The sequence below is a fragment of the Leucoraja erinacea genome, chromosome 1 (genome assembly GCF_028641065.1).
Source record: "Leucoraja erinacea ecotype New England chromosome 1, Leri_hhj_1, whole genome shotgun sequence".
NCBI lineage: Eukaryota > Metazoa > Chordata > Chondrichthyes > Rajiformes > Rajidae > Leucoraja > Leucoraja erinaceus.
In genome coordinates this window covers 7265830-7290160 of record NC_073377.1, presented here as the reverse complement: position 1 = coordinate 7290160, position 24331 = coordinate 7265830, and the positions used below count along the sequence as shown (strand labels likewise).

The 24331-nt window shown below is 47.1% G+C and overlaps 1 protein-coding gene across 1 annotated transcript in view; it reads right to left on the bottom strand.

The window, feature by feature from the left end:
* The window catches only part of rnf24 (ring finger protein 24), a 155118-nt gene that overhangs the window by 31532 nt on the left and 99255 nt on the right, over positions 1 to 24331 (bottom strand). The window contains exons 3-4 of the mRNA XM_055645571.1: positions 14125 to 14167; positions 8721 to 8762 (exon numbers count right to left, since the gene is read on the bottom strand). Coding sequence (XP_055501546.1) covers positions 8721 to 8762; positions 14125 to 14167 — 85 coding nt within the window. The remainder of the gene's footprint in view (positions 1 to 8720; positions 8763 to 14124; positions 14168 to 24331) is intronic.

Genomic DNA, 24331 nt, shown 5'->3' with positions numbered 1-24331 from the left:
GTGAAGGGGAAAAGATTTAATAGGAATCTGAGGGGTAACTTTTTCACACAAAGGATGGTGGGTGTATGGAACAAGCTGCCAGAGGAGGTAGTTGAGGCTGGTACTATCCCAACGTTTAAGAAACAATTTGCCAGGTACGTGGATAGGACAGGTCTGGAGGAATATGGACCAAGCGCAGGCAGGACTAGTGTAGCTGGGACATTGTTGCCCGGTGTAATCAAGTTGGGCCGAAGGGCCTGTTTCCACACTAGTTTCCACACTCCGTGACTCTGTCCTTGATACAACATGTATACAAGTATAGTGCTAAGTAATGTAACCTCAGCGTATAGCACAGGCAGCATCTCTGGCGAACAAGGATAGGAGACGTTTCAGGTTGGGACCCTTCTTCAAAGTTCATCAGTCATCGGAGCAAAATTAAAGCCATTCGGCCCATTGAGTCTACACCGCCATTCAATCAATGCTGATCTATCTTTCCCTCTCAACCCCATGCTCCTGCCTTCTCCTCATAACCCTTGACACCCTTAAAAATACCCAATGACCTGACCTCTACAGCCGTCTGTGGCAATGAATTCTGCATTTACCACCCTCTGACTAAAGAAATTCTTCATGTCCTTTCTGAAAGCGAGTTATTTTATTTCCCAAAGCAGGTGAGGCAGCATCTATGGAGCAAAGGAAATAGGCAACGTTTCGGGCCGAAACGTTGCCTATTTCCTTCGTTCCATAGATGCTGCTTCATCCACTGAGTTTCTCCAGCATTTTTGTCTGCCTTCGATTTTCCAGCATCTGCAGTTCCTTCTTAAACATTATTTTATTCCCCTTTTGTTCTACCTATTGTATAAGTTTGACAATAGACAATCAGTGCAGGAGTAGGCCATTAGGCCCTTAGCACCGACTGGCTTGATTGCATTTATGTACAGCATTATCTGATCTGATTGGATAGCATGCAAATAAGGCTTGTATTTATTATTAAACTTAAATTTAAAAAAAAAAAATTTCAGAGCCAAGGTCCAGACAAGAGATGACGTTACATAAAATACATTGTATATATCTTCACTGTACCTCGGTACACATGACAATAATGAACCTAAACCTCTCGTTCTTGATTTCCAAAACCTGGTAAACAGACTGTGTGCATTCACCATAAGCCCCATATGATTCTAGGGACTCCAAGGGACAAAATCTTAGCCTGCCCAATCTCTCTCTATAGCTTATTTCCTCAAGTTTAGTTTAGAGATACAGTGCGGAAACAGTCCCTTCTGCCCACTGTGTCAGTACCGAGTAACACTGACCTACACACACTAAGAACTATTTTACATATATACAAAGCCAATTTTACTTCTGAGTCACGTGAGTGTCTACGTGAAGACCCCGTCCAGTACGCTTGCGTGTCATCGTCTATCGCATTGCGTGACGACTGGCAGGGTGAATGTGATTCTCTTGCCAGCAACAGACCTGAGCTAAGTTTTTTTAAAAAATATTTTCAGGTTTTAAAATCTTCTTGCAGAAACCTCTACTGAGAGGTCCTGCTAAAAGTCCGGAGCTAAGTCGGGACGGAGGGGAAACCCCAGTCTCGGACTTCAGGGAACCCCGGTCACGGGGAATCCCGCCCACGGACCTAGGCGCTCAGATCCGCGGAATGCGGATAGCGAGCGGCGGCAAATTCACCTTTGAGCCGCTGGCAGTAAAACCAGCGGCTTCATATTGGTGGAGAACCCGCTCGGGAGACCGCGGGAAGCGGGGAGCGGACTTCGAGCCGCTGGCAGTGGAGCCAGCGGCTTCATATTGGTGCCGGGGGCACCTGGACAGCCGCTCCGGAGACCGTGGAATAAGGGGAGCGACCTGAGAACCCGCTCCATAGACTGCGGGATGCGAGGAGCAGACGGCAGTAAGTTACTGTGCCAGTGGCTTCATATACCCCCCCCCCCCCCCCCCCCCCCCCCGACTTTGTAAATGGCAGCTATCCCTTTGATAGGGACCGCGGGGATATCCCGGCTGCAGTTACTGCGGGGATACCCAGATCGGGGGGGGGGGGGGGGGGAAGAAAGCCCCAACTGGAGAACACCGTGGAGAAGCCCTGTTATAAAGGACCGCGGAGAAAAAGCTCGGGGGAGAAATAATCCACAATGGAAGTGTTTCTACAAGGACCACAGAGGAACCCCAGCTGTAACAAACCACGACCACGAGACCAGGCTCGGGAGGAGCGTTGCCCCGCAGCAGAAGGTTTTAAAAGGACATGCAGGTAAATTCCTTACTCGGTCTTTTTTTGTGCTACAGGTGCACAACCTTTTATCCGGTGTTCCAGAAACCGAAAAGCTCCGAAAACCGGCCATTTTTTCCAGATGTCGTCTGCGCACCAAAGCTCGCGTTTGGCGCCAAACCTGACCCAAAACGACCCACGGTCAACCCAGGTCTGTACTACTGTAGCGGCTGCCTCCTCCCTGGAGAACGGGAGACGCTTAAACATCTGTAAATCATTGCTTAAATGTTAGTCAGTTAGTTTGGAGGGCTTTTATGTGAAGGGGGGTGAAGGGGTAAACTTTAATTCTTAGTCCCCTACCTGGTCGGAGAGACGGGGAGCGGTCAATGCCTTTCCGGGTCGCCGTGCAGTAAGCTCCGCAGCGCTGTGGCCGGTGGGGCCGCGGGCAGCGCCGGTTGTAGCTCCGACCCCGGCAACTCTACCCCTGGCTGCGAGGCGCTCCAAATCCAGCGCGGCCCGCGGGCGGACGCCCCAGCTCCGCGAATGTCGGGAGTCGGCGGCGTCGCAGCGCTGGGATACCAGCGGGGTGCGGGCAATGCCTTACCGGGTCGCCGTGCGGCAAGCTCCGGAGCGCTGTGGCCGCCAACACACAACATCGCGGAGCGTCGCTGGATTTGGAGCAGCGCAGCCAGGGGTAGAGTTGCTGGGGTCGGAGCTCCAACCGGCGCCGCCCGCGGCCGGACGGAGCCCCCAGCTCCGCGGCTCTAAATCCCGCGACGCTCCGCGAATGTTGGAAGAAGGCGGCCACAGCGCTCCGGAGCTTGCCGCACAGCGACCCGGTAAGGCATTGCCCGCTCCCCGCTGGTATCCCAGCGCTGCGACGCCGCCGACTCCCGACATTCTCGGAGCTGGGACGTCCGGCCGCGGGCCGCGCTGGATTTGGAGCGCCTCGCAGCCAGGGGTAGAGTTGCCGGGGTCGGAGCTACAACCGGCGCCGCCCGCGGCCGGACGGAGCCCCCAGCTCCGCGAGGTTGGGAGTCGCCGACCAGGTAGGTAGGGGACTAAGAATTAAAGTTTCCCCCTTCACCCCTACACCACCACCACCACATAAAATCCCTCCAAGCTAACTGACTAACATTTATGCAATGATTCTCCTGGTCTCCGGGGAGGAGGCAGCAGCTCCAGACTTTTCAAGCCGCCCGCGCTACCTACCTAATCTACGCTAAAAATCTTCCATTCTGAAATCCGAAAATGTCCGAAATCCGACAAGTGTCTGGTCCCAAGGCTTTCGGATAAAAGGTTGTGCACCTGTATTTTGTGAGAATATGTTACAGGAACGGACGCCGGCAGGAGCAACTGTGATCGCATATCCCGCATGGAGCGGTTGATGGATCAGAAGCTCCAATAGCGACATGTTGGAGCCTAGTCACCAGGGGGTCCTGGGACGCCCATAGCAGCACCTTATTGAGGGCTGCATAATGCATCTCCCTCGACAGAGGGGTGCATTAGGAGTCACTTCTGGGCTGACTCTGAAGACAGGGGTTTGACTGAAGAAACCACAAGTGTGCAGGGGGTGCAGTAACAACACTACTAGCAGCAGGAGCTCGACAAGTGGCCGTCGGGTTCAGGAAGGCCACATCATCACGCAAGACCTCACATCTTCGACGGTAGCACCCCAACGCACCCACCAGCAAACCACGATGAACTGAAACTGGTGAAAGCTTGAAGGCCGTACTACCAGAACAAAGGTCTTTTTTACAAAGATGGGTAATTTACTAATACCATCTCTAGTTACGGAGGCAGATGGGATTAGCATGAGTTATCAAGTGTTCAATCATGGTATCAACTGCCAATGGACACCAGGTGCATTCTGTGCATTAAAGGGTGTGTGGATATGCATATACGGCATGCACAAGTCCAAGGCGATACACTTTGGTGGAGGTATATGTTAACCACAAAGGTACAATCAAATCAAAGTATCCGGTGATAGTTTTACCAAACCACATTTAGCACTGGTGTATTATTATGCAAAATCAATGACAACACAGAATGAATGTGTGATCACAAAGTATTTAATGACAATGTGGATTGATAGAACACTAACTATTGAGTTGCTTGCATCCAGTTTCAATCAACAGTGAACGAGGCATACAGTGGCGAAGGGTGCATTCTCGCTACACTAGGAAGGAATGTTTTTTTATGTCTTCCTCCATTTGGCCTCAATAGACGGGTCTTGCAAAATTCAGCAAGATTCCCGCTTCCGGGGTTTCATAGTGCCTGCCTGGGTTATACACCTATGGCTCCTGCTGAGGCGAAGAATGAACATAAAACCTTACATGGTTAATCCCGGATAAAAAGATGCTGGTTCAGTTGTGATGTTGAAACCATCCTCTGCATGATATAATCAATCATAAACTTACAGACTCTGAGAGATCATTTCTGCGGCTTGGGTTGTCAAACCATAAGCGTTAAGAGTGCTCACTACAGATTGCAGGGATAGCACCAAATAGCAACTATCTGCATAGGAGATGGGAAGCATTGTTTATGCTTCCTTACGTTTAACTCGGCACGGATGACTGACACATTAAAATTCAGTTTTATGGGATTATAACATTAAGTTAATATTCCATTATTGTGCCTTAAGTACCTCCTAATCATTTGGCTGATGAGTACATAAACCACTCTGTCCGGTCTCACCCTCTGATATCCAGAGAATGAAGGTATCGTCAGCTTAAAACCTCCCAGGCCTAGGGACGCAGAGATATGGGTTGTTAACATTGTACTACATCACTTCACCGATGGGCACCAGCAACATCCCTGCCCATGGTCATACTCACGTACTAGTGATTATGCCACGGCACTGAGTACAGCGCTATGGGTCCAGTCATTGCAACACTGGATAGGATGATCATATCTGCGGGCTATAATAACATGTTTTGTTTATGATTAATCAAGCAGATTAGACAGGGACACAAGACCAAACTAGAGTTGCATATCCCATGGACCTTGGGTTGTATGTGATCACGCATTTACACCAGTATGTCAAGGTTCCTAAGAGCTTTATAGACCGACAGCAATATTATTAGTTACATAAAATCTTGTTAGAAGGAATCACTACGAACCTTCTCCATGATGGTTATATGGGTCTGGCATATACAGGAGTGTACATTGACATTGAGTCTCACTCCACCAGGACCGCTATACCTCAGCAGCAGGGATGGACCACATCCTAGCGGTTGCAGGATGGTCAAACTATTGATCTGTCCAAATATTCAGAATAAACCTATTGCCAGATCAGGGGTATTTGCCAACTCTATGTTAGGTATGGTTCATACTTCCTCCAGGTTGAGGGAGGTTACTATTGCCACTATTATTCATTAATAGCATCAACATGTCTATATCTATGTCATGTCTGAATGCATTCTTAATGTTCACTCATCATTGGCCTACTGATGCAGTGTATGACGCCTGGACTCGGTTCCACAGCATGAAATCACAGAGCTTTAAAATCTTCACGTAGTCACTCACGTGACTCCGAGTTAAAATAGTAAGATTAAACGAGAACTTACCAGTTTGAAGTTTGATCTTTATTTTATGAGGAGTAACGTTGAGGGATTACGTGCCCTCCGCTCCCAGCCCTCTATCATAAAGTTCAACTGGTATTATGGTTCTCTTATCTTACTATGTTCAGTTCAACAACTGTTTTCTGTGATTTCACACCGCTGCTTTGAAGATTGACACGCATGCGTACTGGATGGGGTCTTCACGTAATCCCTCAATGTTACTCCTCATAAAATAAAGATCAAACTTCAAAGTGGTAAGTTCTCGTTTAATCTTACTATTAACCTACAAACCCGTACGCCTTTGGAGTGTGGGAGGAAACCGAAGATTTCAGAGAAAACCCACGCAGGTCACGGGGAGAACGTACAAACTCCACACAGACAGCACCCGTAGTCAAGATTGAACCCGGGTCTCTGGCGTTGTAGGGCAGTAGCTCTACCGCTGGGTCACCGTGTCATCCATCCTTGTCAATCTATTCTATGCTCTTTGCAGCTGATCTAACATCCTTCCTATCGCAGGGTGACCAAAACTGAACACAATACTCCAAGTGTGTCCCCTCATGTCAGTCTTGCAAAACTAAAACATAACATCCCAACTGACAGATAAATTGCACAAAAAAACATATTCACCACCCTTTCTATCCGTGATGCTCCTTCCAAGCAACTATGTACCTGTACTCCAGGGACACCCTTCAGGGCCCTACACCACCGTGAAGGTCCTTCCCTAGTTTGACTTCCCAAAGTCCAACACCCCCAATTATCTGAATTAAACCCCATTTGTCATTCCGTGGCCCTCTTACGCAAGGAAAATCCTGACCAAGATTTTGCTGTAATTCTCAATAGCCGTCTGAATGTTTTCAATGCCACCAAATAACAATGCCATCTACAGACCTACAGAACCACACCTTGTACAGTTTCAAAGGGTGTGGTAAAACAAACAACATACTAACAAAGGTAGTTATAAAACAAACATGATGAACCCTTTTCTAACTTACCTGCCAAGTTCCTCTGGCACTTTATATTCTTCCCAAGATCCCAGCATCGGCAGTTCTTGTTGCCTGTCTCCATTTTACAGCTCCACTGTGAAATCTCCTCAAAGTCTGCCTACTTTTTCCCTTCTCTCTCATGGGAGTTCTGTGAGGCCCTGTCTCACTGCCCCCCTCCCCCCCTCCACCGTGATCCCTGCTGCCCTCTTGCCCATATCCACCTATCACTCCCCAGACTTTGTCTCACCCCCATCGCTCTTTTCTGACTTCCTGCCCACTGCTCCAAACAGTCTGAAGAAAGATCCCGACCTGAACCATCGTCTGTCCATTCCCTCCCCAGACGCTGCCCGGCCCGTTGAGTACCCCCGGCTGTCGTTTGCTCCTATTGCTGTATCATTCCAAAGCCTCGCAAATCTTTGTGAAAATGACCACGGGGAGTGAACAACACGATGGAATAATTTTCAGGACCAACTACAGTCTTCCCATTCCCACAAACACTAGGAGTTAAAATGGCGGGGTGCTGGAATGAGCACGTTGTGAAGATCCTAACTGTATCTGCACAACTCTTGATAGCACCAGGGACAGCAACACATCAACCTAATCACTGACCCACAAACAAGGCAAGTGGCCTCCACTGATCCAGCATCTACACGACGTGAAATATCCAGTGCTGAAGTAACTCAGTGGGTCAGGCAGCATCTCTGGAGGACATGGATAGGTAGCGTTTCAGGTCAGGGCCCATTTCCAGTCTGGTGCAAAATGTCACCTATCCATTCCCTCCACAGATGCTGCCTAACCTGTCGAGTCACCGCAGCACTTGGCGTTCCATGCAGGATACCACCACCTGCAGTTATAACCATATAACAATTACAGCACGGAAACAGGCCATCTCGGCCCTTCTAGTCCGGGCCGAACACTTATTTTCCCCTCGTCCCATCTACCTGAACTCAGACCATAACCCTCCATTCCTTTGCCGTCCATATAACTATCCAATTTATTTATAAATGATAAAATCGAACCTGCCTCCACCACCTCCACTGGAAGCTCATTCCACACAGTTACCACTCTCTGAGTAAAGAAGTTCCCCCTCATGTTACCCCTAAACTTCTGTCCCTTAATTCTCAAGTCATGTCCTCTTGTTTGAATCTTCCCTACTCTCAGTGGGAAAAGCTTAACTCTGTCAACTCTGTCTATCCCTCTCATCATTTTAAAGACCTCTATCAAGTCCCCCCTTAACCTTCTGCACTCCAAAGAATAAAGCCCTAACGTTCAAACTTTCTCTGTAACTTAGTTGCTGAAACCCAGGCAACATTCTAGTAAATCTCCTAGACAGTTCTTTGTGTCTCCACGTGTTTTCCACGGATGCTCGCTGACTTGCTGAGTTTTAGTTGATGATGCAATAATGTGTAGGCGGCATACAGTATAACTTGCACAGTCTGTTATTCAACGTTACACATTAACCTTTCACGTGTCGGCCTGTAGTTCAGTAATGTGGAGGGTCGGCAGTGCATTTCACTTGCACTTCATGTGCAATGTGACGAATATAACCTTATTATATTGTATTGTATTGTATTGTATTGTATTGTATTGTGTAGGCTTACAATAATGTGTAGGTGTGCAGTATAACTTGCTCTGCCTGGTCTTCAATCTTACCTTTCACACCACTAAATAAACATGCAGTTCACCTTGCACAAAAAAAGACACAGACTGCTGGAGTAACTCAGCGGGTCAGGCAGCATCTCTTTAGAGCACCGATAGGTGACGTTTTGTAAACCAGCACACTGTGTCTTTTTTTTTTTGTAAACCAGCGTCTGCAGTTCCTTGTATCCAGCTTTAACCTGGACAGAAGGCAGACTAGGGGAAGGGTATCGGAGGATGGGGTCTGCCTGCCACAGTGGCTATGGGGTTGGAGACGTGAGCAGGGGTAAAGGTACAACAGCACTAAGAGTTAAACAGGGAGTCTCGATAACTCCTTACCTCATGCAAATTGAGTTCTTTCACTTTCTCTTTCAGTATGACCTGCAAAACAAACAGGAATCACAATGGGTCACATTGAGAAAACCTACGTCATTTACAAAATATTATTCAATAAAACTCACATGGAGATAACCATAACATATTGTCTGCTGTTTATTGCCCCAATAGTTTGAGCTTTACTGTCCTCTACTGAGGCTTATATTCCTCATCTTCTACTTTAGTTTTAGATTTTTTTTTAGAGATACAGCACGGAAACAGGCCCTTCGGCCCACTGAGTCGGTGCTGATCAGTGATCCCAGCACATTAACACTATCCTACACACACCAGGGACAATTTACACATACACCAAGCCAATTAACCTACAAACGTGCACGTCTTAGGAACGTGGGAGAAAACCAGGGATCTCGGAGAAAACCCAAGCAGGACACGGGGAGAACAGACAGATTCCATACAGATAGCGCACGTAGTCAGGATCGAACCCGGGTCTCCGGCGCTGCAAGTGCTGTAAGGCAGCAACTCCACCGTTGCGCCACTGTGCCATCCGCTAATCTCCCTGATTCCCACCTTCCCACTCCCATTGCTCCCAAGTCTCCACCACTTTGCATGCTAAGCTTTCCATGTTGCAATCATCAAATGAATTACAGGATTTCCCCTCGTTTTTTCTTGGGATTTTGCTGTAAATCTCTGCTGTCTATTGCTTCATGATGTGAATTCCCCTAAAAAGTAGGAACGTTCTTCCTGTAACCAGCCCATTTAGAACTAAACAACCTAGGGGACTATCCCAACATTTAAGGAACAGTTAGACAGGTACATGGATATGACAGGTTTGGAGGGATATGGGCCAAATGCAGACTGGTGGGACTAGTGTAGATGGGACATGCTGGCTGGTATGGGGCAAATCGGGCTGAAGGGCTGGATTCCACGCTGTATGAATCTATGTCTCAATAGCAGGAGCAGGCCACTCAGCCCATCTAGCCTGCCCGTCCATTCAACAGGATCATGGCTGATCTGTCCCAGCCTTCATCTGCGCTGGCTCCCCATATCAACAAACATATCCTGATCTTTTAAACATTTATCCACCTACTCTTTGAAGAACCCCTATGGTCCAGAATTCCCGAGACTCTCTGCCGGACACAATGTTTTTATAAGAGTTATAGGGTCACGTAGCACAGAAATAGGCCCGGTGGCCCACACTAAACCATCAAACACACATGATCATCAAATATATATGAACTGTTTAACAAAAAATGATTTTATATTTTGCCTTATTAGCGGATTTCTTTGAACACCCCCAGGCCGTTCATGTTCCCTGTTGCTCTCCTCTCATTTATTGTCCATGTTCATTCTGACTAATCCTACTTTTATTCTGCCAGCATCCCCTAGACTTCCCTCATATAGGCCTGTTTTTGTCTTCTATCACTCCTCAGTCAATCGTCCAATGGTACTTTATCGTGACATGTACTTAGGTGCAGTGTAATTTCGTCTTTGCATACAGTACAGTACAAATCTTACTATACACACGCACAATCATAATTATATATAAAAGGGTAGGAATAGTAGATAACAATTTACATAGAATGATCCCAGGAATGAGCAGGATAACATATGATGAGCGTTTGACTGGGCCTATGAGTTTAGAAGAATGAGGGGGGACCTAATTGAAACGTACAGAATAATGAACGGCTTGGATAGAGTGGATGTGGAGAGAATGTTTCCACCAGTGGGAGATTCTAGGGCTAGAGGTCATAGCCTCAGAATTAAAGGTCATTCTTTTAGGAAGGAGACGAGGTGAAATTTCTTTAGTCAGACGGTGGTGAATCTGTGGAATTAATTGCCACAGACAGCTGTGGTGGCAAAGTCAGTTGGTATTTTTAAGGCAGAGATAGATAGATTCTTGATTAGTTCAAGTGTCAGAGGTTATGCGGAGAAGGCAGGAGAATGCCTGGGGGTCTCCTAATCTGAGGAAAGACATTCTTACCATAGAGGGAGTACAGAGAAGGTTCACCAGACTGATTCCTGGGATGGCAGGACTTTCATATGACGAAAGACGGGATAGACTCGGCTTGTACTCGCTAGAATTTAGAAGATTGAGGGGGGATCTTATAGAAACTTACACTATTCTTAAGGGGTTGGACAGACTAGATGCAGCAGGAAGATTGTTCCCGATGTTGGGGAAGTCCAGAACAAGGGGTCACAGTTTAAGGATAAGGGGGAAATCTTTTAGGACCGAGATGAGAAAAACACATTTTTCACACAGAGAGTGGTGAATCTGTGGAATTCTCTGCCACAGAAGGTAGTTGAGGCCAGTTCATTGGCTATATTTAAGAGGGAGTTAGATGTAGCCCTATGGAGCTAAGGGGATCAGGAGTTGGTGATGGATCATATTGAATGGCGGTGCAGGCAAGTAAATGGGCATACTGATGTTGGATGATTTAGGAGCCATGATCCATATAACAATGACAGCATGGGCGCCATCTCGCAGGCTCGAAGGGATACCCCTCCATTCCCTTCTCATCCATGGCCTATCCAATCCAATGAACCCCTATTTCCACTGGGAGCTATGTTCTGCGTAAAGAAGTCCCCCCCTCATATTACCCCTAAACTTCTGTCCCTTAACTGAAGTCATGTCCTCTTGTTTGAATCTTCCCTAGTTCAGGGAGGGAGAGATAGATGAGCCATGATTGAATGGCGGAGTGGACTTGATGGGGCCGAATTCTACTGTCTCCCTCTACTATCACTTATGATCTTATGAACACAGAGACAGTACACAACATTCTAGTAAATCCCCTCTGAGTCTATAGAGCTGTTGACATCCCCTATAATGGGGCGCACCTTCGGCTCACCATGCCCATTTTAACATTACATCCCAGCTTCTATACTCTGGGAAGATGATTGCTGGCGGAGTAGACTCCCTACTTTATGCTTGCGTTTAGAGCTGTACATGCCCGGCACAACATGCCCATATCCCTCTAAATCCCTCTAAACTCAAGGACATTCCAACAATAGCCCACCCCCACCCTCACACACACACACACACACACATGTGCGCAGGGTGATCCCTTCTTGAATGATGTCGTGTTGTGCCCTGGGGGCCTTTTCCAGTTTTAACTCTACTAATTACTTCCCCCGTGCTGTTTAAGTTTATTCTCTACTGTGGAATCGTTTCCATCGCTTTCTTTAATCAAAATCTGCAACTGAGTACCTCTGCCGTTTGCGCTATTATTACAGTTGTCTTTAAGTGACCCATTCTTTTATGTCCCTTATATATGAACTGTTTGAAGAAAAGATTTTATATTTTGCCTCATTAGTGGTTTAGTTTGGACATCCCCAGGCATCTCGTATTCCCTGCTGCTCCCCTCTCCTTTATTGTCCACAGATTTTATCAGAGCCCCCACACACCCACAATTTGGACTGTTCATACTGCTTAACTCTGGGAGGAGGTACCGCAGCATGAAGAGCGGGACAACCAGGTTCTGCAACAGCTTCATCCCCCAGGCCATAAGATTACTGAACAATCAAAAAAACCGAGGCTAGAACTTTTTAAATATCGTCACTTTTTAAAAACTTTTTAATATAAATTTATTTTACAGAACCATACGCATGAGGCATTTTTATGGACGCACCTGGAACCTTTAACTTTTAACTGATTTTGGAGAGTAAAATGCAACAAAATTTCGTTCAAGGTGCACTGTGTCTAGGTGTATATCTGAATGACAATAAAGTTTTCATTCATGCATTCATCCATTCATACATGCATTCATTCATTCATTCTACACAGTTTAAGCATGAGCATGAGGGGTTGGCCATTTAGGACTGAGATGAGGAAAATATTTTTCACCCGGAGAGTTGAAAATCTGTGGAATTCTCTGCCACCGTAGGCAGTGGAGGCCAGTTCACTGGATGTTTTCAACAGAGGGATTTAGCTGTCAGGACTAAAGGAATATATGGGGGGAAAAGCAGGGATGGGGTACTGACTCTCTCTCTCTTGCTCTCTCTTGCTCTCTCTGGATGCAGGGGGGAAACCTGAGCACCTGGAGAAAACCCATGCAGTCACAGGGAGAATATACAAACAGCGTACAGGCATCACCCGTAATCAGGGTCGAACCAAGATCTCTGATGCTGCCACTCTTTAATCCATCTGTCTCACACTTTCTGCTTTAACCTCTGGCCTTTGTTCCAATCACCCCCCCCCCTCCCCACCCCCACCTCATCTGTGTTCACATTACCTGCCACGCTTTGTCCTGCCTCTCATCTCTCCCATGTTTCTCCCCCACACCTATAGTCAGTTTTAAGATGTGTCCCGACCCAAAATGTCACCCATCCACGTTCTCCAGAGATGCTGTGTTTCAGAAGGGACTGCAGGTGCTGGAAAATCGAAGGTACACAAAAATGCTGGAGAAACTCAGCGGGTGCAGCAGCATCTATGGAGCGAAGGAAATAGGCAACGTTTCGTGCCGAAACGTTGCCTATTTCCATCGCTCCATAGATGCTGCTGCACCCCCTGAGTTTCTCCAGCATTTTTGTGTACCCTCTAGAGATGCTGCCTCTGACCAGCTGAGTTACCCCAGCACTCTGTGTCCTTTTGAATAGACAATCTACCATAACACTGCATCACACAGTGACCACACTTCAGGACGGGGAAGTTCCATTGACAGGGAAAAGCTCCGCAAAACCTCCTGAGACAGTATTAAAACGCCTTTCTTCTGTCGCATGGAGATTGTGTGGCAGCAAAGACTTTTACACAGTGCATAAACCACAATTCTCCACGTTCGCTGAAATCCGTGAAATAATTAAGAGTGATTAACTCACATTTTTTTTACCTTGGGGAAGGGGAAGATTATTTGCACAAAGGAGTTGCCATTTCAATAACTGGATGTCAATAGAATCAGGGCATCATTAACTCATAATCTTTAGACTAAAGATAGACACAAAACACAGGAGTAACTCAGCGTGTCAGGCAGCATCTGTGGAGCAAATGAATAGATGACGTTTCAGGTCAAGACCCTTCTTTAGACTGAGGGTCAGGGGAAAGGGAAGCCAGCATCTGCAGTTCCTCCTTATACATCTAGTGCTCGACTAGTTTGACTGTCCTCCTGATTAGATTTTACTTTGTGTGCCTTGTTGTCACCTTCCCCAAACTAACAATCATTTATTCTACATGTTCCTTGATCTTCGTCCCCCTTGACCTCTCATTTTCACACCTTACTCTTCCATATCTCTTGTTTCCTTCTCCCCTGACTGATGAGCTCCTCGACCCGAAACGTCACCCATTCCTTCTCTCCAGAGATGCTGCCTGTCCCTACTGAGTTACTCCAGCGTTTTGTGTCCGTCTTTGTTGTAAATCAGCATCTGCAGTTCCTTCCTACACATCATTAGCTTGTCCGGTTGGTTTAGTGGGTCTTACCTGCTTGTAGGCATAGAGCTCCTTGTGTGCTTGGTGGCGTAACCTGTGCAGAAGAAGAAAATAAAAATAAAAGTTGGCTTTTGTGCCGCCAAGGTATATCACTGCAACAGTACAGCATAGTTTAGGTTTAGAGATACAGCGCGGAAACAAACCTTCGTCCCACCCAGTCCGTGCCGACCAGCGATCCCCGCGTGTGAATACTATCCTACACACACTAGGGACAATTGTACATTTACATTTACCAAACCAATTAACCTACAAACCTGCACGTCTTTGGAGTGTGGGAGGAAACCGAAGATCTTGGACAAAGCCCATGCAGATAACGGGGAGAATGTACAAACTCCGTACAGACAGCAACCCATAGTCAAGATCGACCTCTAGTCAATAGACAATAGACAATAGATGCAGGAGTAGGCCATTTGGCCCTAAAAGCCAGCACCGTCATTCAATGTGATCATGGCTGATCATCCACAATCAGTAACCCGTTCCTGCCTTTTCCCCATATCCCCTGACTGCTATCTTTAAGAGCCCAATCTAGCTCTCTCTTGAAAGTATCCAGAGAACCAGCCTCCACCGCCCTCTGAGGCAGAGAATTCCACAGACTCACCACTCTCTGTGAGAAAAAATGTTTCCTCGTCTCCGTTCTAAATGGCTTACTCTTTATTCTTAAACTGTGGCCCCTGGTTCTGGACTCCCCCAACATCGGGAACATGTTTCCTGCCTCTAGCATGTCCAAACCCTTAATAATCTTATATGTTTCAATAAGATCCCCTCTCATCCTTCTAAACTCCAGAGTATAAAAGCCCAGCTGCTCCATTCTCTCGGCATATGACAGTCCCACCAAGCTGGGAATTAACCTTGTAAACCTACGCTGCGCTCCCTCAACACCAAGAATGTCCTTCCTCAAATTAGGGGACCAAAACTGCACACAATACTCCAGGTGTGGTCTCACTAGGGCCCTGCACAACTGCAGAAGGACATCTTTGCTCCTATATTCAATTCCTCTTGTTATAAAGGCCAACATGCCATTCGTTTTCTTCACTGCTTGCTGTACCTGGTGGTCTGTAATGCCTCTGTCCCACTTAGGAAACCTGAAAGGAAACCTCTGGAGACTTTGTGCCCCACCCAAGGTTTCCATGTGGCTCCCGGAGGTTTTTGTCAGTCTCCCTTCCTGCTTCCACTACCTGCAACCTCCAGCAACCACCTGCAACCTCCGGGAACCGCACGGAAACCTTGGGTGGGGCCCAAAGTCTCCAGAGGTTTCTGTTCAGGTTTCCTAAGTGGGACAGGGGCATTTGGCTGTTGCTCAACCGCGACGCCACTGCGCTGCTCTTTTATACTTTTATACTTTAGACTTTAGGGATACATAGTTGAAACAGTCTCTTCGGCCCATCAAGTCTGTGCCGACCAGCGATCACCCCCTACACCAGCACTATCCTACTCACTTGCCCAAGTTCATTATCCTACAAACCTGCCCGTCTTTGGAATTCTGCATTTCCTTCTGGAAGAGATGTCATCTTTGGCATCTGCAGTAGCAGATGCGATGGCAATGCATTCATGTACAGCTAGGCCTTTGTGTGCAGACACACATGCACACAGCAAAATGGTGCACATTTTATTCCACTGTTTGTTTCTGAATGCCTGTACCTTTTCTCTTTTAGATAGACACAAAGTGCTGGAGTAACTCAGCGGGTCGGGCAGCATTCACTGGGGGAAAAGTATGGGTGACGTTTCAGGCCGGGAGCCCTCTTTAGACTGAAAGTAGAGGGGAGCGAACTGGTGGTAAGCACCTTTGTGTCTATCTTCCGTATTAACCAGCATCTGCTGTTCCATTCCATACTGTCTAGTGGTGGCGGTGTGGAATGAGCTTCCAGTGGAAGTGGTGGAGGCAGGTTCATTGGTATAATTTAAAAATAAATTGGATAGGAATATGGATGAGAAGGGAATGGAGGGTTATGGTATGAGTGCAGGCAGGTGGGACTAAGGGGGAAAAAAAGTTGTTCGGCACGGACTTGTAGGGCCGAGATGGCCTGTTTCCGTGCTGTAATTGTTATATGGTTATATGGTATACCCTTTGTCCTGTATCTGTATGCTGTGGATGGTCTGATTGTAATCATGTCTAGTCTTTTCTTTGATCGGATAGTATGCAAATAAAAGCTTTTCACTCCACAGGTAACAATAATAAACCAAACTAATTTATATTCTCCATACGCTCCATAGATGCTGCTGCACCCGCTGAGTTACTCCAGCTTTTTTGTGTACCTTCGATTTACCAGCATCTGCAGTTCCTTCTTAAATAAATTATATTCTTCTCTATTGGGAAGGATTGAGGAAACTAAGAGCTAAATTCAGCGCAAATGGGACTATTTTGCCAACTTCTTTAGCATGGACAATATGGTTGCACAAGTACTGATGTGAACATTGGCATGTGTTTATCATTATCACCTGTATCGAGACACTGGGCAAAACCTGCTTTGCATGCTCGTAGGCAAATAACACCACTCATGAGTACAGCAAATACTGCAAATGAGAAAACAAATAGAGCGTAGAATATAATGCTGCAGCTACGGAGAAAGTGCAGATAAAAAAAGTCCAGAGGCTGCAGTGAGGCAGATTGTAAAATCAGAAATCTAAGGGGACAGTATATAGTTAATGGCAAGAGCGGTTCAGTGTGTAGGAAAGAACTGCAGATGCAGGTTTAAATCGAATGTAGACACAAGATGCTGGAGTAACTCAGCAGGACAGGCAACATCTGAGGGATAGACCGAGTTGATGTGGACAAGCTTTTCCCTTTGAGGATAGGGAAGATTCAAACAAGAGGACATGACTTCAGAATTAAGGGACAGAAGAATAGGGGTAACATGAGGGGGAACATCTTTACTGAGAGTGAATGAGCTTCCAGTGGGTGGTGGAGGCAGGTTCGTTGGTATCATTTAAAAATAAATTGGATAGGCATATGGATGAGAAGGGAATGGAGGGGTATGGCATGAGTGCAGGCAGGTGGGACTAAGGGGAAAAAAATTGTTCGGCACGGACTTGTAGGGCCGAGATGGCCCGTTTCCGTGCTGTAATTGTTATATGGTTATATGGTTAACATCTCTGAAGAGAAGGACTGGGTGACGTTTCGTGTTCAGACCCTTCTTCAGACTGACCCGAAATGTCACCCATTCCTTCTCTCCAGATATGCTGCGTGTCCCGCTGAGTTACTCCAGCATTTGTTTCTACCTTAAACAGTGCAGTTCAGTTTAGTTTGTTGCCACGTGTACTGAGGTGCAGGGGGGAAGCTTTTGTTGCGTGCTAACCAGCCAGCAGAAAGACAGTACATGATGACAGCATTATTAACCTGGTAGATTGTACGATTGGAAATGTAAGGGAAACATATGCAATAAATAGCTAGACACTGCACAACATTGATATATAGAGGCCAACTAAAATGGCAATTCAAGTAGAAAGCATAATAGAGAAAACATATGGTATGCTTGGCTTTATAATTCAGGGCATTGAGTATAAGAGTCAAGAAGGCATGACCATTTTTCCTGCAGCTAGCCTGTCCAATGCCTTAAGAATTGTATGTGTTTCTATAAGGTCTCCTCTCATTCTTCTAAATTATTGGGGTTTGTCTTTTCTTGTAAACCTTCAGCTGTTTACAATAAAGTAGCACTGTAATTATTAATACTAAGTCTGGCCTCTCATTATTTTAACTACCGGAAATGATTATTTGTGCTGTAATTCAGGCAAGGTATTAAAAGTAATAGAGATCCCCTGCGTTTCAAATGCTTTTCAATAAACTCAGAATATCCCCCCCCCCCACCCGATCAAATTACAGACGTCTTCCTGATTGCACAGTCTTTTAACCAGGGTAGGGGAAACCAAATCAAGAGGACATGGGTTTTAGATGAGAGGGACAAGATTTAATACAGAGATTTTATACAAAAAAAAAAACGCATCTCCTTCAAACATTTTCCCCTGACCTTAAACCTATGCCCTCTGGTCTTTGACATTTGCACCCTGGTGAATAAGGTTCTGATTATCTACACTATCTCTGCCTCTTTATATACTCCCATTTTATATACTTCCATCAGGTCAACATCAACCTTAACGACCGATGCTCCGGAGAAAACAATCCAAGTCTGTCCCTGAGCTAATGTGCTCTAAAGCAAGAAGCTCTCTGGCAAATCTCTGACGCACTATCTCCAAAGCCCCCACTTCCTTCTTGTAATGGGGTGACCACAACTGCACAAAATACTCCAAGTGCAGCCTAACCAAAGTTCTATCAAGCTGCACCCCATGTTGGGGGAGTCCAGAACCAGGGGTCACAGTTTAAGAATAAAGGGAAGGCCATTTAGGACTGAGATGAGGAACAACTTTTTCACTCAGAGAGTTGCGAATCTGTGGAATTCTCTGCCACAGACGGCAGTGGAGGCCAATTCACTGGATGTATTCTAGAGAGATTTAGATTTAACTCTTAGGGCTAATGGAATCAAGGGATACGGGGAGAATGTAAGACCGGGGTACTGATTCTGGATGATCAGCCATGATCATATTGAATGGCGGAGCTGGCGTGATGTCGAATGGCCTACTCCTGCACCTATTGTCAATCTTTCTAAAAATCTGCTCAGGTTTGAAAGCTAACCTCCCTGATAAATTCTGGCTATTTTTCTCTATCTCTCTCAGAAATAAAGAAAAGTAATTGCCTTCAGACGACGCCTTACTGCATTTTCAGGATGCACCAACACGTTTCACTGCCTCTTAAGTAAAATCATTTTAGTTTGGAGGACAACATGCACAGTAAATAGCTAGACCCTTTTACGACATTGATATATAGAGGAGTGGGATCAAGGTGGTGAAAGTATCGATGGGGGAACATTTTTGGGAATAGTGACCAAAATTCTGCTAAGTTTCAAGGTAGTTTATTTTATACTCTCCACTTTAGAGATGCAGTGTGGAAACATGCCCTTCGGCCCACCGAGACCGCACCTACTAGCGATCACCCCGTACACAAGCGCTATCCTACACACTAGGGACAAATTTGCAAAAGCCAATTAACCTACAAAACTGCAGGTTTTTGGACTTTGGGAGGAACCAGAGCATCTGGAGAAAACCCATGGGAGAATGTACAAACTCTGTACAGACAAGAATGTCTTTCCTCAGATTAGGAGACCAAAACTGTACGCATTACTCCAGGTGTGGTCTCACCAAGACCCTGTACAACTGCAGTATGATGTGAGACAAAAGGGCTGAAGGGTTGCAAATTGTGAAACTCGTGGAAGGAATGTGGGTGGGGGGTGGGGGGGGATAGGTGTGAGTCCAGGTGGGGGGGAAAGGAGGGCAAGGTGTGTGTAGGGGTGACCTAAAATTGTTGAATTCAATGTTGTGTTGTAAGTTAAAGGTACTGTTACAAGTGGGTGTATTTTAAAAAGTTTCTTAGAGTTACTGAGTATTCATGGCCAGCATGTTCCAGAAATAGTCAAAGGCAAAAGATGGGAAATATTAAGGAACTTTGGATGGCAATAGATATGGAAGGTTTGATCATGATAATAAATGGGAACATATGAGAGCTGTAAGCAAGTGTGATAGAGTGACTCTTGGGGAATAGTGGTGGAGGAGAGAACTTAATGAAAAGAGGACAAAAGGTCTCAACAAAATAACCTTTGTATAGAAGGAACAGAATTCTAAGAGTGTCACGGTGGCGCAGCAGTAGAGTTGTTGCCTTACAGTGCCAGGGACCGACCCTAAATACATGGAAACACGACCGTATTATGTTTAGTTTAGTTTAATTTAGAGATACAGCGCGCAACAGGCCCTTCGGCCCACCGAGTCCACACCCACCAGGGATCCCCGCACATTAACTCTATCCTACACACACTAGGGACAATTTTACACTTATACCAATCTAATTAAGCTACAAACCTGTACGTCTTTGGAGTGTGGGAGGAAACCAAAGATCTCGGGGAAAACCCACACAGGTCACGAGGAGAATGAACAAACTCCGTACAGACAGGACCCGTAGTGGGGATCAAACCCGGGTCTCCGGCGCTACAAGCAACGTAAGGCAGCAACTCTACCGCTGTGCCACCGTGCCTTAACACCCTTGTGTTAACCAAATGTGACTGAAGATAGGTTTTGTCCTTCTTGGATTGATGTCACACAGAAACCAGAGCTGGACTCAATAAGTCCTTCTCATACATTCCAAATTTCATCATGACAAAGAAGGAGGACATTCGGCCCATCAAGTCTAGGCAGACAGAATAGTCCCCCTTACATATCTCCTGTCACCTATTATCCCTGCTTTTCCAGCATTATCCCAAGATTCTTTCACCCACTGACACCGCGGTTCATATATCTACCCATCTGAAGAAGGGTCCTGACCTGAAACGTCAACTATCAATGTTTTCCAGAGATGCTGCCTGACCTGCTGAATTACTCCAGCACTTTGTGCCTATTATTTTTGTAAATCAACATCTGCAATTCCCTGTTTTTCTTTGTCATACACTCTCCCTCTCTCTATATATATGTGAGTGTGTGTGCGCGCGCGCATGTGCACATATATACATATACACACACTAGTGTAAATATTCTAGTGTATATATACTGTATATATACTGTATACATACATATATATATAAAGAGAAAGATGGAGAAAGAGAAAGACAAAGAGATGAGTGAGGGGGAGAGAGGGAGTGGAGAGGGGGAGAGGATAGAGGGGGGAGAGAGAGGGAGAGAGAGAGGGAGGGAGAGGGAGAGAGAGGGGGGGGGAGGGAGAGGGAGAGGAGGGAGAGAGAGGAGAGAGAGAGAGGGGGGGAGAGAGAGAGAGAGAGGGAGAGAGAGAGGGGGAGAGAGAGGGAGAGAGAGGGAGAGAGAGGGGAGGGGAGAGAGGGGAGAGAGAGAGGGGGAGAGAGGGGGAGAGAGAGAGGGGGAGAGAGAGGGGAGAGAGAGTGTGGAAGAAGGGGACTTTGTGCCTATTAGAGGGTAGAATCAGCAGAGAGGGGGAGAGAAAGAGGGGGAGAGAGAAGGAGGGAGGGAGAGGGAGAGAGAGGCAGAGAGAGACGAGGAGAGAGAGAGAGAGAAGGGGTGAGAGGGGGAGAGGGGGAGAGAGAGGAGAGGGGGGGAGAGAGGAGAGGGGGAGAGAGGAGAGGGGGAGAGAGGAGAGGGGGGAGAGGGGAGGGGGAGAGAGGAGAGGGGGAGAGAGGAGGAGAGGGGAGAGAGGAGAGAGGGGAGAGAGAGAGGGGGGAGAGAGGGAGAGGGGGAGGGAGAGAGAGGAGAGAGAGAGGGAGAGAGGGAGAGAGGAGAGGGGGGAGAGAGGAGAGGGGGAGAGAGGGAGTAGGAGAGATGGAGAGACAAAGAGCAAGAGAAAGACAGAGAGAGGCGAAACAGAGAGCGGGAGGGGGAGGGGGAGAGAGAGAGAGAAAGAGAGAGAGAGGGAGAGAGAGACGCATACACACGTACATACACACACACACACGTCAACACACACACACGCACACACACATATATATACACACGCACACATACACGTACACACACACCCACACACTCTCTCTCTCCTCTCTCTCTCTCTCTCTGCTGGGCGGGGGATAGAGAGGGGGAGAGAGAGAGGGGGGGTGGGGAGGAGGGGGGAGGAGGGGGGGAGGGAGGAGAGGAGAGGGAGAGGGGAGAGGGGGGAGATAGAGAGGGGGGAGAGGGGGGAGGGGAGAGGGGGGAGGGGGCGCGAGGGGGGAGAGCAGTTATGAGAGACCACACACACACACACAATCCTGTTCCCCTATTCCCCACACTCTGTCGACCAGAGGCTCCGTGATACCAATTACACCGTGGTTGCTTAACCTTGGCTTGCCACAGGAAAGAGTGTTACACAAACCCCAATAAAACCCCGCACCTGCCCAATGTGCTCATTCAACCACAAGAGAGGCAGTCAAGGCCACGCTGGCTGGGCTGACGACAGGGTGTGGGGGGGCGGCGGACGGGCTTGATTGGTAATGACAAACTGCAGAGTGTTTCTCAAACAGTGACTCGGTAAAGATGCATAAAATCAGCGGCGTAATCTGAGACGGCCATCTATACCGAGCGCTGGCTGCAGAGGCTGACAGAGCCGAGCGTCTGAAGCCAAGTACATTTGGCGTATTTACCGGATGGCGGAGAATTTTACAGCATAGCTGGGGCCACTCAGAGTGTCTGTGGTGAGATGTGCCCAGCCTCAAACCTCCACCTTCACCGTTTCCATCTGCTCCTTTTCCACCCCAATGGATTTGTTCAGCTTTCCGCTGAATGCATGAATGAGATTTGTGCCAGAGCCTTGTCAATGTGAATAAGCACCACGTCCCCCTGCTCTGTCTATTTATCACTGGAATTAGATTTAGTTTTAGAGATGCAGCATAGAAACGGGCCTTTTGGCCCACGGGGTTGGCGCTGACACGCGATCGACGCGGGTATAGGGTGATTTCACGAAAGGTCACTGGAGCGTAGATCCGCACCCACGTGACCGAAAATCTCAAGTGGAGGACATGCTAGACATCCGGTACATGTTAGTGGATGGGAAAACACGGACTTTCCCACCCATTAAAAACATAGAAAACGGCCAGGTTTTGATCTGCAATTTATTGTGCCAGTCGGGGTGACCGTGAGGCACAGCTACCTAGATTTACAGTAAAAAAAAAAGATAGAAACTAAGGTAAATTACAAGAGGGAGCTGAAGGTGCCAATCCAGCGGAAATGCTTATCGGACATTTGCCGTGGAGATTTAAAGGTCCAAAATATCGGGAATTATCGCGTTTGCTTGCTGAATTTCATCAAAAGTAAGGCATTATTGACTTACTTTTGATGAAATTCAGCGAGCAAACGCGATAATTCCCGATATCCCGTGTTTTTCCCATCCACTAACATGTACCGGATGTCTAGCATGTCCTCCACTTGAGAGTTTCGGTCACGTTGGTGCGGATCTACGCTCCAATGACCTTTCGTGAAATCACCCTATAGATGTATACCAGTTCTCTCCTTCACACGAGGGAGCTGCCTGCACTGTTTATCGCTTATCCCTGTCCTTGCACAATGGCATTTCTTCTTCTGACTCTGGTCATTCGTTGAAACAGAATCCAACTTTGATTCAGTACTAATCTTTGCAAGATTGCAAGTTGACACTAAATATGCTAGTCTGCAATGTTATTTCTCCTCTGCTCTGCTGGACTAAGTGGCGGCACAGTGGTTGCTGCCTGACAGCACCAGAGACCCAGGTTCGATCGTGACTAGGGGTGCTGTCTGTATGGAGCTTGTACCTTCTCCCTGTGAGTGTGACCTGCGTGGGTTTTTTCCGGGATACCCGGTTTCCTCCCACACTCCAAAGACGTACAGATTTGTAGGCTAACTGGCTTTGGTAAAATTGTAAATTGTCCCTAGTGTGTGTTGGGTAGTGTTAGTGTGCGGGGATCACTGGTCAGCGTGGACCCGTTGGGCTGAAGGGCCTGTTTCACCGCTGTATCTCTGAACTATAAATTAGAGCATCATGGAACAGCATAGCAAAGAACAGGCCCTTCGGCCCACCATGCCTGTGCTGAACAGGATGCCAATCTAAACTAATCTCTTAGACAGTGGCGCCGCTGGTAGAGCTGCTACCCAACCTCACAGAGCCAGAGACCAGGGTTCGATCCTGACCACGGGTGCTGCCTCACATCCTACAGACATGCAGGTTTGTAGGTTAATTGGCCTCTGTAAATGTTCCCCAGTGTGTACGGAGTGGGCGAATAAACGGGATAACTTTAGAGATACAGTGCGGAAATAGGAGTCCGCGTCGACCCGCTGACTCCGCATCGACCAGCGATCACCCTGTACACTAACACGACCCTACACATTAGGGACAATTTACAATTTTACCAAAGCCAATTAACCTACAATCCTGTATGTCTTTGGAGTGTGGGAGAAAACCAGAGCACCCGTAGAAAATCCATGCGGTCACAGGGAGAACATGTATTCAACATACAGACAGCACCCATAGTCAGGATCATGCCCAGGTCTCTGGCGCTGTTAGACAGCAACTCGACTGCTGTGCCACCGTGCCCAACACATCCAGTGAGAACAGGTGATCGATGGTCTTGTGAACGTGACTTAGAAACATAGAAACATACAAAATAGGTGCAGGAGTAGGGCATTCGGCCCTTCAAGCCAGCACCGCCATTCAATATGATCATGGCTGATCATCCAAAAATCAGTACCCCGT